This window comes from Nilaparvata lugens, chromosome X, assembly GCF_014356525.2.
Source record: "Nilaparvata lugens isolate BPH chromosome X, ASM1435652v1, whole genome shotgun sequence".
NCBI lineage: Eukaryota > Metazoa > Arthropoda > Insecta > Hemiptera > Delphacidae > Nilaparvata > Nilaparvata lugens.
Window position 1 is genome coordinate 13,667,264 of NC_052518.1, and position 14,529 is coordinate 13,681,792.

Below are 14,529 nucleotides of genomic sequence, written 5' to 3' on the forward strand. Positions count from 1 at the left end.
AAAATGTCATCAGTGAAACAGTTTTCAAAAACCTGTTGCACAGAAGTGTCGACAGATGAGAACCATCAATAGAAAGTATCGATATGATGGGAGTCGATACAACTCGAGTCACTTGATTTCTGATACTCGCTCTCACTCCTGCACCTGCTCCTGTAGTTTTCCTTCGTCTGATCTGATTCTGAGTTCCAGTTCCATTGATTTTAATGTTTATCTATCAAGTACACTTCCTTCCTATGTTCTTGAGTAGTTAGTTGATGTGTCTTCGTTTGATCTTTGTGTGAGAAGGGAAATAATTATGTACTTCACTTCTTTTTTCAATAATTAATATTCAGTTTTGTGTTCATCGTTAACAGTAATCTGGTTTTACAAACATGAATGACGAGGTTCAGAACGTCGGTATTAGGTTGATACCTAAAACAACTCCTATTACGGAGGATTATGAAATATATGATACTGTTCTAGGATTAGGAATTAATGGGAAGGTAGTGAAATGCAAAAACAAGAAAACTAAGCAGATGCACGCACTCAAGGTAAGTGTATCACGCTTGCTATTACAACTTAACCTATATTATTTCTCAATGTTGTTTATTCTGAATTGGCCTATCATTATACTCTTGAAATTAATCATCATTCAAAAGAAGAACTTCTAGTTCTTGAAGATTCACAATAATTTACAAAAGAATCATTCAAATTCAATGTTTTGAATTGCAATGCTCTGCTGTCATTCCAGCAATTTGGAATCGTTGTATTCATTACAAATAATATTCATAATTTTATTATATTGAACATTTTCATGTTAGCTGCAGTATTATATTCCATGAGAAATCCAAGGCTGTTGAAAATAATGATTAGGTCACAGCAACTTGGCATGTAATATGATGTAATGAACACAAATCAAAAGGAACATAACCTATAATTTTTAGCTAAGATTTTATTGGGAGAACATTGTTAACCACTGACAGTAGAGCATGAGTTTTTTGAGATATAAAATTGGATAAAAGTATATTCTGAAACTCTAACAAGTAATTTATAAGACGATAATGTATTATTTTCATGACATTTGAACTGTCTGATTGGTCAAACTAGATTATAGCCAGCCACTAAGGCTCTTATTACAGTTAGGTCTATTACAGTTATTACTAGAGAGCTACAATTGGTCGCCGAGTCTAAATCCACGCTGGTACACCAGTGAGACACCATGATTGGTGGCGGGACTAGCGACCCTATAGTGAGGTTCACGTTATAATGATTACAGTATTTGATCAACTTAGGTTTTACTATCCTTGTCTATCATTCAACAAAGCCGGTGGTACTATCCTTTTCTAGGTCCACAATGATGCCAATTATGTTTTTGACAGTGTAGGAATATAATTAATTAGTGCAGAGAATCGGCATCGCTATTCTTCTATCTTTATCCACTGCCATTATAACGTGGACCTCACTATAGTGTGATAAGCGCTTTTAGGAACTAATGCTCTGTGACTCGCTCGGACACTTGGTGACCCACTGGTCTCCTAATGCACGTCTGATTTTTAATACCATCCCTTCAAAAGGTTAAAGTCAAAAATCTTGAATCTACCCATCTCTACTGGATGTAAACAGCACCACCAGTGTAACACTTCTAATCATGAATATCATACTGTTGAATTATTGTCGTTGAAGTGTTTAGCATTGTCGTTCAAGGGTCAAGCTATTGAAGGTTATATATAGAAAGATTGCGCCAATTTCAACAATGAATGTTCTTTTCCATTTCCGAAACTAATACTAGTTGAAAATGCTTATAACAAGATTATAAATGTGTAGGATTTGTCTAGCCTACCTCCTTTTGGACAGCTAACCGCAAAACGTTGCAAGCATTAAAATAAACTTTGCTACAATTTCAAGAAAATAATTTTAGTTGAAGTTTGGTTATTGTAAGGAAAGTTACCAAATTAAAGAATCTGGTTAGAAAAAAAATGTTCTCACAATTTTGCATAGAGACCATCTTTTATCTAATGACTAAACTAAATCTAATTATTCTGGTTATGTTTTTTAGGTTTTGGATGATGGTACCAAAGCAAGAGGAGAAGTTGAAATCCACAGGAGAGTGAGCGGACATAAGCATATTGTGAAAATTATCGATGTGTACCGGAACTCAAGTGGTCATAGAGATCGATTATATGTTATCATGGAATGGTAAGCTATTATTCAATATCCTGAACCCTCTTCTATCACTCAAGCAATATTTGCTACACGATTTAAATTAGGCTATTATTTGTTCTATTCAAGTACAGTGAGATAATCTCAGGACTTGAACCAATTTTCCCGGTTGATGAAATCATTTCAATTGAGATGTCGATTCCTTCAAGCTAAAAATTCTAGTTACATGATCTGATTTGAAACCTTGCTCATCTTGATTTATTTCATTTTTGGAGACTGATCCCACAATATTATCTGTATTTATAATGTATTTTTCCGATTGTTACATCCAAATCTTACAATTGTGATAAAATCTTCTTCAATAATACACTACATCAGTATCTTTCTACAACGCTTCTGATAACAGTGTTTAATTTAATTGAATGTATTTTTGCAGTATGGAAGGAGGTGAACTGTTCCAAAGAATTCAGGAACAACCAGACGGCTCATTCACTGAAAGAGGTATGCCTCAATTACTTAATTTATTAATTCAATTTACGCCCATTTCAAGCCACAAAGAATTAAAACGATTGTAAGAGCAACTGCAGGACAGATGTTTGTGTTTTTAAATTTGGGTTACCAAATTAAATCTTTTCATCATCTAAATATAAGTATCAGTTTTATAATCCAATTCCCGAAATCTTTTCAAATGTCTCATGATCCTAGATACGAATCTCTTGCTTTTTCTAATATTTCAAAACTTATGCAGGATTTATGTTTCAATTTTGTAATCTAAATGAAAAGCAAATCTTTATAAAATTAATTTTTGCATGTCATTACTATTTGAGACATTTGAAGTAGAATTTGGTTGTTCTATTTTCCATTTCCTCAGTGTTGATGTTGTCATACAACTTCGCGAAACGTGTGTTACTACTAACAATTTGAGTAGGTTAATAAATGTTTACATAAAAAACACTTTTATTAAAACTTCACTTAAAAAACACTTTTATTAAAACTTCACTTAAAAAACATTATTGTATAAAATTATGAATTATAATATAGGAGAGAAAGAATACACGTCTTAAAATATTCTTGTTTATTTTGTTTATTCATTGATGGACTAAATAGTGATATTATAAATCAATAATAATGTTGGTATTATACTCATAATATCAATATTGAATAATTCAGTAAGAAGATATTGTTTTTTTCTTCTTTCATTTCAAGTTTTTTATCTTTATAATTCTAATTCTTTCGTGCTTCATATGTGAAAAAATTATTGTTGTCATTTATAGAAGCGGCTGAAATAATGCGACATATTTGCTCAGCTGTAAAGTATCTTCATGATCGAGCTATTGCACATAGAGACCTCAAACCAGAGAACCTTCTGTATTCTAGTAAAGGTGAGCAATCTATTCGATTACTTCCACATTGAAGTCGACTGTTATGTTCCAATTACAACAATCTAAGTATTGGTTTTGTTATCTTTCAAACATAATGTTTTAATATCTTTTATACTTATTGCAAAGTAATTTTTTAATAGATAGGAAACTATTTCTTATCAATAAATTTTACAAAAATGTACTTTTTATGTAACAAATGAGTGAAATTCCAATTGACTTTCGGCACTGCCAAAAAGTCAAGACATTCATTGACATTCTAAACAGTTTTTATTTTGAGGTGATTTATTTTATTAGTTCTACTAGACTGCCATGGGCTTTCTCAAGGTTTCTTTCATTCCATCGATTTTATCGATTCTTATGAAAAAATATATATTTTTTTGTCTTTAGTTGAGCTCTTTATAAATCATTTTGAAGTTTAATTGTAATTTTGTTGGTTGAGTCACGACAAAGAAATTGAATCGCTGAGGCGTGAGGGGGGATTGAGTATTGCGCAAGCGATACTGTTTCTCTCTTGTAGAACCTTATTAGAATCTTATTTTTGTTGCATGTTTTCAAATGTCCAGACCAATCAAAATATAGATTAATATCATTCAAAATCAACATTTACTCATCAATTTGTTTCTGACATCCAAAACTTAGCTCTGTTAAATAAACATCGTTGATGTTTTAATATTCACCATAGATAGTCCAGTTACTAACCCAGGCTTACTAAGTTTTTATGGCGTAATTACAAATCATTATTATTATTATTTGCATAATTCCTTTCATGAAGTTGAATATAGTGCTAACCCGGAACAGCAATTCGTAGATTAGAGCATGATCAAGGATGCACTGTTAAACATTCAACAGTTCAATAAAATTTTAATTTTCATATTTTAGACACATCATTCAAAAGTTCATAAAACTAATACTAAATCACAATCAAGTTATATTTGATTATATGCCAAACCTTATCATTTCAAAACAAACAAAGATAGCACGATAGTAGTTGAAACATGTTTGTGTTTTTCTCCAAATAAATTCGTAATATTTGACCACTTCTATGAATAAATATCTCTTCATCTCACCAAATACTGTGTCAAACGTTTATCTTCAATTATTGCTTGCATAATTTTAGTAAGAAATTTATACAAGCATTCAATTAAATTCTCTTACTGAAAATTATGCTTGTTCACTGAGGAATTATGAAGTTGATTTGAGATTTACACTTGTCAGCTGATTGTAGTACAGTATTGAGCTGGATTCCCACATTTCAGTGACCGGTACAGTGAGAGTATTATTTCCATTAATTGCAATGGGACTATTCATACTTGCTCAGCCGTGCTAAGTGGGAACAGTCCAAACAGAACTCATGAAAATTATATTTCCACTGTCACTGATATGTGGGAATCCAACTTGATGTGTTGATGTCATCGTACTAGCTATAGTGAGGTCCACGTTATAATGGCAGTGAAGGAAGATACGAGAACAACGTTGCAGAATTGACTCCATTTTACCACTGAGTGTACACAGCTGTTATTCAATTCATCCCATTAAATTTGACCTGATATTAATTTCAATTCCTTTGATTAAATTATAAATTTCATGTCAAATCAATTAAATTCATCAATAAAATCTATTTTTCCATCATTTGATTCTAAACTTTGCTTTCATAACTGAGATCAGATTTCCAAGCCTGAAATGGCGGCTAATTTGAAAAGCTGTGATTCACGAATCTGAACTTCAAAACAACAGCAATTAAGTCTTTCGCTAGGTATTCTATTCCAATTTCTTTTAAAAATAATAGAAATTCTATCTATAATAAGATAATTTCAATGGAAATAATGATGAAATGACCTTTCAATATTATTTATACCGGTACCAGTGTAGGCCTAACCTATTCCGGTAAATTGAAGTCTAGGATTGTCTCAAAGTTATTAACTTTTAAAGTTGCATTTTATGTATAATTTGTGTTTCTCATACGGTAATATCTAAAAATAATTTAATTTATTCAAAAATACATTTAAAATCAATCATACGACTCCTCTACAATAAATTTATATAAAGTTATAATTTTGTTATAAATCAAAATAAAACATGGCGGCTGAGTATTATTTGTCACTGTCAAAAGTGAAATAAAATATTTCTGGCAAACTGACAACATTGCAAAGCTAGAGAGAGATAGTGCTATCTGTTTTGTTGCATGTTAGACAAGGATAACAACACTATCATCAATCATACACTGCCATTATAAGGTGGCTATATAGTGCCATAGTATATGGCTGACTATAGTAGTAGCTCAACCTTCTATTAACCTTGGAATGTACCAACATGGTTTGTTGGGTTGCGAACCAAAGTAATTTGCACCTCATTTTTCAATTCTATACAGATGCTGATGGAATTTTGAAACTGACAGACTTTGGTTTTGCAAAGGAAACCGATTCCAAGGCGACTCTGCAGACCCCTTGCTTCACACCGTACTACGTTGGTATGTGTTCTTACCAGTAGGCACATTTGTGCCTACACTTTACTAGTGTCTCATAATTGATAAAATTAGCGGAGCTGGCCTCAAAAGGTCACCTAAGGTACCGAACAACCGTCGCTTATGCAATCCGGGAGTGTAGACTTGAACGTTGAACGCATGATCCGTAATCTCAACTACTATAAGTGGCTCTATCTTCTGCCATCCTCAAGCAAGCAAGGCTCCACGAACCAAAATTCCTTTGGTGAATTCACTTTTTGGACAGCTCAATTGCCCTCTGTGAATAATTTAAAGAATTTTATAGTAGGTAGCATCATTTGAATGGCTAATTGGTTAGTAAATTTGAAGCAAAGTACTATTTCGTTATTAAGTACTCTTTGTGTTCAGTTACTGCCGTTTCACATCAGGGGCCCGTTTCATAAGACACAACTTACATATTCACCTATCAATTCTAACGGAACAGGTGACTCTGAATCCCCTAGTGAATCCAGCCACTGGTGAAATTTATCTAATTATTCCAAGTCCTCTTATATTTTCCAACTCTCAAGTAGCCTATTATTTTTATCTTCTGAATCAATGAATAGTTTGTTCTATTAGACTGTTCACGATGGGACCCTGTCGACAATTTATACTTTGTATAAAAAAGTAATACAGAATTCTCTTCCTCATGATTTCCTGAATATTGAATGGAATTACGAAATAAGCTAGAAGATAGACGTATGCAGTGAAATACAAACTTGTTGATGGATTATGTTTACTTATACTATTGTTTATAGGTACTCCAAAAAATTTATTCAACTCTTTCCTTATATTATAATTGATATAATCAGTACATAACAGTCTCATTGCTAGAATAATTCATATTCAGTGGCTTTTTGTTTGTTTTTATTTGGATGTAGCTTACATAGACTTGAACAAACTTTTTTCTAATCTTCATTTATTTTGAATGGCGTATATTTTCATTTAATACTTATCTCCAGTAAACCATTAACTATTGAAACAGAACGAATTCCTTGTAGAAAGCAATATCTTCTCAAATTAAGATATTTGTATCTTATTAATAGGTAGCCAATATTCAGTTGTCAAATTTCAATTCAAGTTTTTAGAATTTCGTGTAACCTGTCTTGAAGTATCCAGTATGATACTGCAACTTATTTTTTGTCATAATGATTTTTATAGTTTTTCTTTTTTGATTTTTTTGGTGATTCAACAAGACATATATAGAATAATTTATTTATTCATTCCATATTGTAAAATTATTGAACTTAATTTACAGCACCAGAAGTACTGGGTCCCGATAAATATGGCAAGAACTGCGATATTTGGTCTCTAGGAGTTATAATGTATATTTTGTAAGTATTTGTTCATGGTGATATCATTAATGTTTTCATCTTAGTTTGAACTATTAGAATAATATAATAATTATCTGATAGGTAATCTTAAAGGTGAGTAATCAAATAAGTATTGAATTTCCAAAAACTTCACTTTAATTACATGTTTACTAGAGTAGGAACATGTTTGTCATCGTAAGGTTGCGAATTTCACGTCCTGTAAGTTTCATATGTTGAAACATTCCAGAGCTTTGGAATTTCTGCAACAATAATAATTACCGTACCTACAGAATATCTCCAATTTTTAAATATTGTTTCTTCATAAAATTCTCTGCCCGGAAAACATATGGGCATCGTAGCAGAATCACTATCTTCAAAAATAAAAAGACAAACTACATTTTACAATGTAATACATTGAATTGTATAATAAAGTGAATTCTACAGCTTGGGCTCATCTCACCAATCATCCATGAAATAGAGCATTTCTTAATCCTTGAATATTGTTTTAGAATAACATTTCGTGTTCGTAAAACATCCTAGGCCAACGATTATCACTTTTGCCAAAAATAAAATGCCATAGTCGGAAATCCTAAGAAAATTATTTAATAATACATTTTCATAATTGAGGTAAAATATTCTGGTCCTAGCTCATTATACTTTCTATAGCCTAGAAACGATTTAGCAACAGTGCGGAGTTGAAAAAAGATCTGCTTTGTCTAATAGTCTGATGACAGATAAGGATAGCAAACCAATGTTAATCAGGTACTGAATTTATAACAGGAATCTCACTATGCACAAAATATCTACTCAAAGAAAAGGATAATATCCTATCTACTTCAACCACTGTCATTTTCTGCCACAAATATTTGATGCTCTAACCGTATTTAATCTATGAATTTCAATATTAGTTTATGAATCCATCCACCAACCTATATCTAATCATCTATTCTGTTCAAATTCCACACTATAAATGATTGGTCGTGAGATGAATAAAGTAAGCCAAATTAATATAGTGCTTGCTAAATTACTGGATCTAGTAAGTTTCTTGCAATTAGGTAAATCATGTGTGATTGGAGACTGATATAAAAATCAGAATTGTTCGTTGGTGAATAGAATTGCAGATTGTTAGCGATCACAACTATTTAACTGGGGGAGCTCTGTTTAGAGTTGATTAAATTGGCATGAATTAATCTTATCAACTTGTTCATTCAATACTGTCAATGTTTGAAAATAATATTCTGTATCTGTTTTTCTTTGTATTGATTAAAAAATGAATTCAATTTTATTTTTTATTGAATTTTCGACTTCATGAATTTTATTTGTTCCGTTTTCAGACTATGCGGATTCCCACCGTTCTTCAGCAACCATGGCCACGCTTTGTCTCCTGGTATGAAGAAAAGAATTCGTACCGGACAGTACGACTTCTCAAGTCCTGAGTGGAGCAATGTGTCCCAAGATGCTAAGGATCTTATCTCGGGAATGATTTGTGTGGATCCGAACGCACGTTTGACCATAGATCAGGTCATGGAAAACAGGTGGATTAAGGTATGTTTTTCAAAATTCTATCCCCCCCCTGGCTCTCTAGATCATTTGCAACGAAAGTTTGGTTTTTAACATTAGACAGACAGTTGAAGAAAAATTAAGTCTAGAAAAAATTATAGACTGCTATGGACTGATAGCGCCACAAGCGGCGAAAAAATGCTACCACATTAGTTGTTCTCGAGTGGAAAGATATATCAACGCTAATATACATAGTAATAGGACGCCTACAGGATTTAGGTTACAGGAGCATTGCAACCTCAAATCCTGTATTCACTATTCAGCTCCGCCGTATTCTGATTTCGCGTGAACTGTGTTCACGTTTTACAGTTTGCTGCTCATATTATAGGATTATGATGAAATTGTGAAACTTATATAATCTATTAAGATAATAATACAACCTCATTTATTGATTTAATCACTTCATTTATAATCCATTGACTATCTAAGAGAATGGGGGTGTTGTGCAACCGTTCAACCTTAACACGAGTCGTCACTGCTTGTTATGATGATAGTATCCATAATAATGATTGTATTTTCCAACAAATTATCAAATTTCACTCTTACAACAGTATTGAATGTTTCTAAATGAATGATCGAATTTCATAGATTTATATGTTTATGCTTTCTGAAAAAGAATTATGAAACATCAATAAATCACATAATACTAAATTACTCGCAAAATCCAAAGTTTAGGTAATTTCACTTGGTGATTCATCCAAATTATGTGTCTTCTGTCTTTAAAGCTTTTGCTGATACCAGTAACTCAATATTAAAAAGTATAGAATGTTGTTCCTTTGAAATTAAAATTGAAAAACAGAATATCAGCTTCAGTAACAGTGGATACCTTAATACACAATTAAAAATGAATTACTAACTTGCTAGATACAGTCTGTGCACCTAATGGAGGACATATTGAATACTTAACTAAATATGACGCATTTCCATAAACTTTGGTATTCTATGAGTAATTAAATACGGTATCTAAGTTGTTGATGTTATCATTTGGCTTGAGTGCTTTTTCATAATCTATAAACATCCTTTACAAATTTAGTAAAATCCGAACGCGTTTCAAGGCACTGAGCTCAATCTTCAGCATAGAATCATCGAGATAGAGAATTTACTGTAGTGAATGCCAATAAATTCTTATTAAATAGTGAATTTATTGTAGTGGATGTAAAAATCGATTCTTATTAAATTATTATTCAGCAGTTCAAGTTTGGGTGGAAATTCTTGAAGTAATGCTATTTTCTTCTTCTCAGCTCTACACTGTCGACTCTTATTAAATTATTATTCGACAGTTCATGTTTGGATAGAAATTCTTGAAGTAATGCTATTTTTTCTTTTCAGCTCTACACTGAGGTCCCTCAAACACCTCTTCACACGGGGCGGATATTGCGGGAGGGTGAGGACGTCTGGCCAGAGGTGCAAGAGGAAATGACCAGATCTCTGGCTACTATGCGAGTGGACTATGATCAGGTGCGGATCAAAACCATAAACAACTCCAACAACCCGCTACTGAACAAACGACGCAAGAAGAGTGCAGCATCCGCCCTACCTCAATCCGAATAAGAGCATCTCACTCCAATCGATTACGCTTTATAATCATAAATTACAGTATTTATGGTAACTTGGTTTACAGACCGACTAGGACATGATGATTCTATGATTCCGATATGAGATTCTTTCTTTTCAACATTCTATAACTACGGAATTCTTCGTCCTTGATTCAGTATTTTCTTCTTTTTGGAGGGTCGAGCTACAAATTCCATTCTGTCGACTACTGTAACAGGACTTGTAACTTGAGAAACCACACGTCTCTTGATGAGCTCTCAACATTTGTTGATTTTGATTTTATTGTTTTAATCTCATCGCCACAGTCAGGTTTTCTCAAAGATGAATAATATCAGTTTATTTCAACAGTTTCTGAATATAAACAGTAATATACATCTTTAAAGATCTAACAATCACTTGAATTTCCATAAGTTGAATCAGTCTAGAATACAAAATTGAATAAGATGAGTCATCCCAACACAGAGGAGAACAGTCCCCTAATTAATAAAATAATATTCTAAGAAGGATATAGTATTGGTTTAAGAGAATTTGTTGTTATCGGCTTCCATTTTAAAGTTTTAATAGTTGAATAGAGAATGAAATTCATTTTTAAGCATTATTTTGAGACGTCGTATTAATTCATTTTGTCATTGATGTGATACTTGCAAGTCAACTTCATTTTAAGTATTTTATTTTAGATTTATTGCGGAGTTTTAATATCATATTGACAAGCATAAATAAGGTGTGTTTAGACTAGAAATAGTTGACATCTGTACCTCACTAAATTATGACGAATGCTGTTTAACTAAAGCAGTATAGAATATTATTCTTTAAGTAATAATGTTTGAGTTGTACAATTCCCTATTAATTTAAGATTTTGAATCAACTATGTCTTCTGCTGAGAATTTTGTTACCGTGTAAACGGAGATTTATGTATTTTTAATTTTAATAATAATTAAAAATTGACAATAATTATTCAATGAGTTTGGTAGTTCTGAATATTATTATTACTTTTATGACTTTTATTTTATTAGGTGCCTGGCAAATTGAAGGAAAGGTGCTGGGATTTATCATCACAAAATAAGGGTTTTGGTAGATTAGATAAAACTGTCAAAACAGTCTAACATTTTTTGTGTAACAGAATATTATTGTATATTGTTGACATCCATTCGATTGTTTCTTGTCACCTTTCAACGTATCTAGATAATGACTCGAGTCACTGCAGTTTATTTCTAAATTCTGGCTGAATTCCAATTGAGTTATGTCTACAATTGAGTCATGTATTCATGCAATTGATTCGTGGTATCCTCTGTCGTGCAGGAATATTCAGCCAATTTTTAAATTAATTATTCCAAGTATTGCCGTCCAAAGGTAATCTAGATCCTAGATCAGTCAAGTACAGCATTGCTATTTTCAGCAAACTCTGAGCCTTCAATCATTCATATTGAATTGCTATTTTTCCTGGTTTCATAGTGATTTCATCATTTTTAGGAAAATTTATATAGTCAACTTTAGGTAATTTCTTGGCATGAACTATTCAATGAATGTAGCCGTACTTATGTTGTTTGTGATAGATTTTGGTCTAATGAAGGTAATATAAGGAGGTAAAGTATGTTGAAAAATATTTTCACACTGATTCGATCTAAAAATTCGAAAATACTGTTTATATGAGTTACTTTGAATTTAATTGATTTGGGATTGTTTGTTTATGTTAAAACATTTTTGCCATGAATTCGAATACCGGTGTATTGCAAGGTTTAAAGTTTATTTTTAAGAGTATTTCAACCATATAATGTATTTTTAATAAGATATTATACTCATATAGCTGATAATAACTACCCACAGTCATTACTGAGTAAGGAAGAACATTTCAGTTGAAACTGTACATAACTAAACATTTATACAAGCTTCGAATTTTTTTTATTTGATGTTACATGAAATAATAGATACTTTTTAATGTTAATAATCACTCAATATTTTTTACATTGATGACGGCTGTCGATGCCTTTCAAAACTATAGTAGAATGTTAGCTTTGATATCGCTCAACAGATATTCAATTTACCAATAAAGTGCAATTGGAATGATGTTCAATGACTAAAAGAATTTATTAGGATCTTCGTGGTTGTAGTAGTTACTTTGCAAGTACGTATTAAGTGAATATTTTTTGCATTTGGGCCATCTTGTGATAGAATCTATAAGGAACAAATTAGCTTGTAATGAAGAAAGTTTTAACATTTATTTGAAAAGTGTATGATGTGGTTGTAAAATAATGGCCTACTTGTTGTCTATTCAGTAAATTATCACAAAATTTGAAGATTGATATATTCTACTTATTTCATAAATTCCCATTTTGATCTTTTGAACTGTCATTTCTGCTGTTGTTACTTTTATGAGTAACGTTAAGCCGGCTCATCAGGAAATCCCAACAGATTTCCATGAAGCTAACTATTTCTATTTAGGACATGAAAGTCGCCTGATGCTCTTCTGCCAAGCTACTACAATATACTATCATGTATTTTTTCTTTAGGGCTACTTTAAATATAAATAAAAATATTAATCTGAGTAACCTTATAAATTATTTCATCACTGCATGTTTCAGCTACTAATGCCATCTTCAAGCCACTTGAAAATGGCATTAGTAGCTGAAACATGTAGGTACTCAGATTAATATTTTTATTTATACTATTAATGTATGGTATAATTAACGACTTAGGCTCAACTCACACTTACGCGACTCAAGTCGAGAAGAGACTGCGACTCTAGTCTCTTCTCGACGCAGCATGAGTTTCCGAATGGTGACACTCAGACCAGTCGATTGTAGTCTCCGCGACGTCACCATTTGAAAACACATGCTGCGTCGAGAAGAGACTAGAGTCGCAGTCTCTTCTCGACTTGAGTCGCGTAAGTGTGAGTTGAGCCTTAGGGTTGATCACATAGTTTGAGTATATGTGCAAGTTCACGCCTAGTCATGCATGACCAAGCGTGCAGATGAGAAACAAAATGTCGAAAGAGCAATAGGAACACTCACACTGAACGCGTGCACTCGTTGGTTGCGTTCAGTGTAGTTAGCCACATACAAGTCACAACGTGTTTCAATGGCTCTTTCCAGATTTTGTTTTCCGGCTCATTCATGATCATACGTGCACTTGTAGGTATACGCATCTAATGTTTATCATACCCTGAGGGTATGGATGCACGTATGTGCAACTGCACGCGAGACCATGCATGACCACGCGTTCAGATGTGGAATTATATTTCGAAAAGAGCCATAGAATCACGTAGTTACTTTGCTATCGCTGCTTTCTCTGAACGTCACCAGCAAGTGCACGCGTTCAGTGTGAGTGTTTCTATTGCTCTTTCCAGATTTTGTTTCTCATCTGCGCGCTTTGTCATGCATGACTACGCGTGCACTTGCACTTATATGCATCCAATAATGTGATCCTACCCTAAGGGTATGAGAAGACTCTTAGGGTATTATCAGATTGGATGCACGTATGGGAAGTGCACGCGAGACCATGCATGACCACGCGTGCAGATGGGGAACAATATCTGGAAAAGAGCCACATAAACACTACTAAGGCTATCGCTGCTCACACTCTTATACCCTACACACTTCAGTGGCAAACTGTTGCATCTTGCTTGTAACTGTCAGTCAAGTAAGAGAAGTATTTTTTCTTTCTGGCCGATTATTTCCACTAGTTTTCCACATTGACCTAATATACTAAGCCAGATCTATAAGCAGTGATCGAATTACCTAAGTTAATTAAACCTATCAAATATCCAATCTACTTTTCAAGGGCCTATAAGCCAACCGTACCAATAGCTTATATTACTTTTTACTCTACTATCACTTTTTTTATACATTTTGTAATAATATTCTATTTTTTTTAATTTAGAAAATAGACTACTGTTTGCTTGCGGTTGGAGTTTGAGTATTTTGATAAGCATGGAAGAGAGGAAAAATTCGTTTTCATTCCAAGAGAGGAAAGTCAGTCATTTATGTCGTTACAGTACGCCTTTAATTCAACCAGATTTAACGCCTTTAATTGGCAATCAGCGAATTTTTGTCGGAATAAAACTTGAAGTGGGCCAATACATATAAGTTATTATGAGTGGGTTGAA

At 32.8% G+C, this 14,529-nt stretch overlaps 1 protein-coding gene across 1 annotated transcript; it reads left to right on the forward strand.

The window, feature by feature from the left end:
* The first annotated feature begins 121 nt into the window (after positions 1-121).
* LOC111061251 (MAP kinase-activated protein kinase 2) lies at positions 122-12,727 on the forward strand. The gene is made up of 8 exons (XM_022348947.2): positions 122-530; positions 2,036-2,175; positions 2,576-2,640; positions 3,414-3,521; positions 5,890-5,988; positions 7,259-7,334; positions 8,648-8,858; positions 10,203-12,727. Exons 1-8 carry the CDS (start codon positions 372-374, stop codon positions 10,422-10,424), a joined length of 1,080 nt encoding a protein of 359 aa, XP_022204639.1. The 5' UTR covers positions 122-371; the 3' UTR covers positions 10,425-12,727.
* Positions 12,728-14,529: the final 1,802 nt, after the last annotated feature.

Excerpts from the sequence above, each read along its gene's own strand:
- LOC111061251 (XM_022348947.2), top strand. The coding sequence starts at position 372 with ATGAATGACGAGGTTCAGAACGTCGGTATTAGGTTGATACCTAAAACA. Across the intron at positions 2,641-3,413 it reads CGGCTCATTCACTGAAAGAG|AAGCGGCTGAAATAATGCGA; the intron begins GTATGCCTCAAT and ends TGTCATTTATAG. Across the intron at positions 5,989-7,258 it reads CTTCACACCGTACTACGTTG|CACCAGAAGTACTGGGTCCC; the intron begins GTATGTGTTCTT and ends CTTAATTTACAG.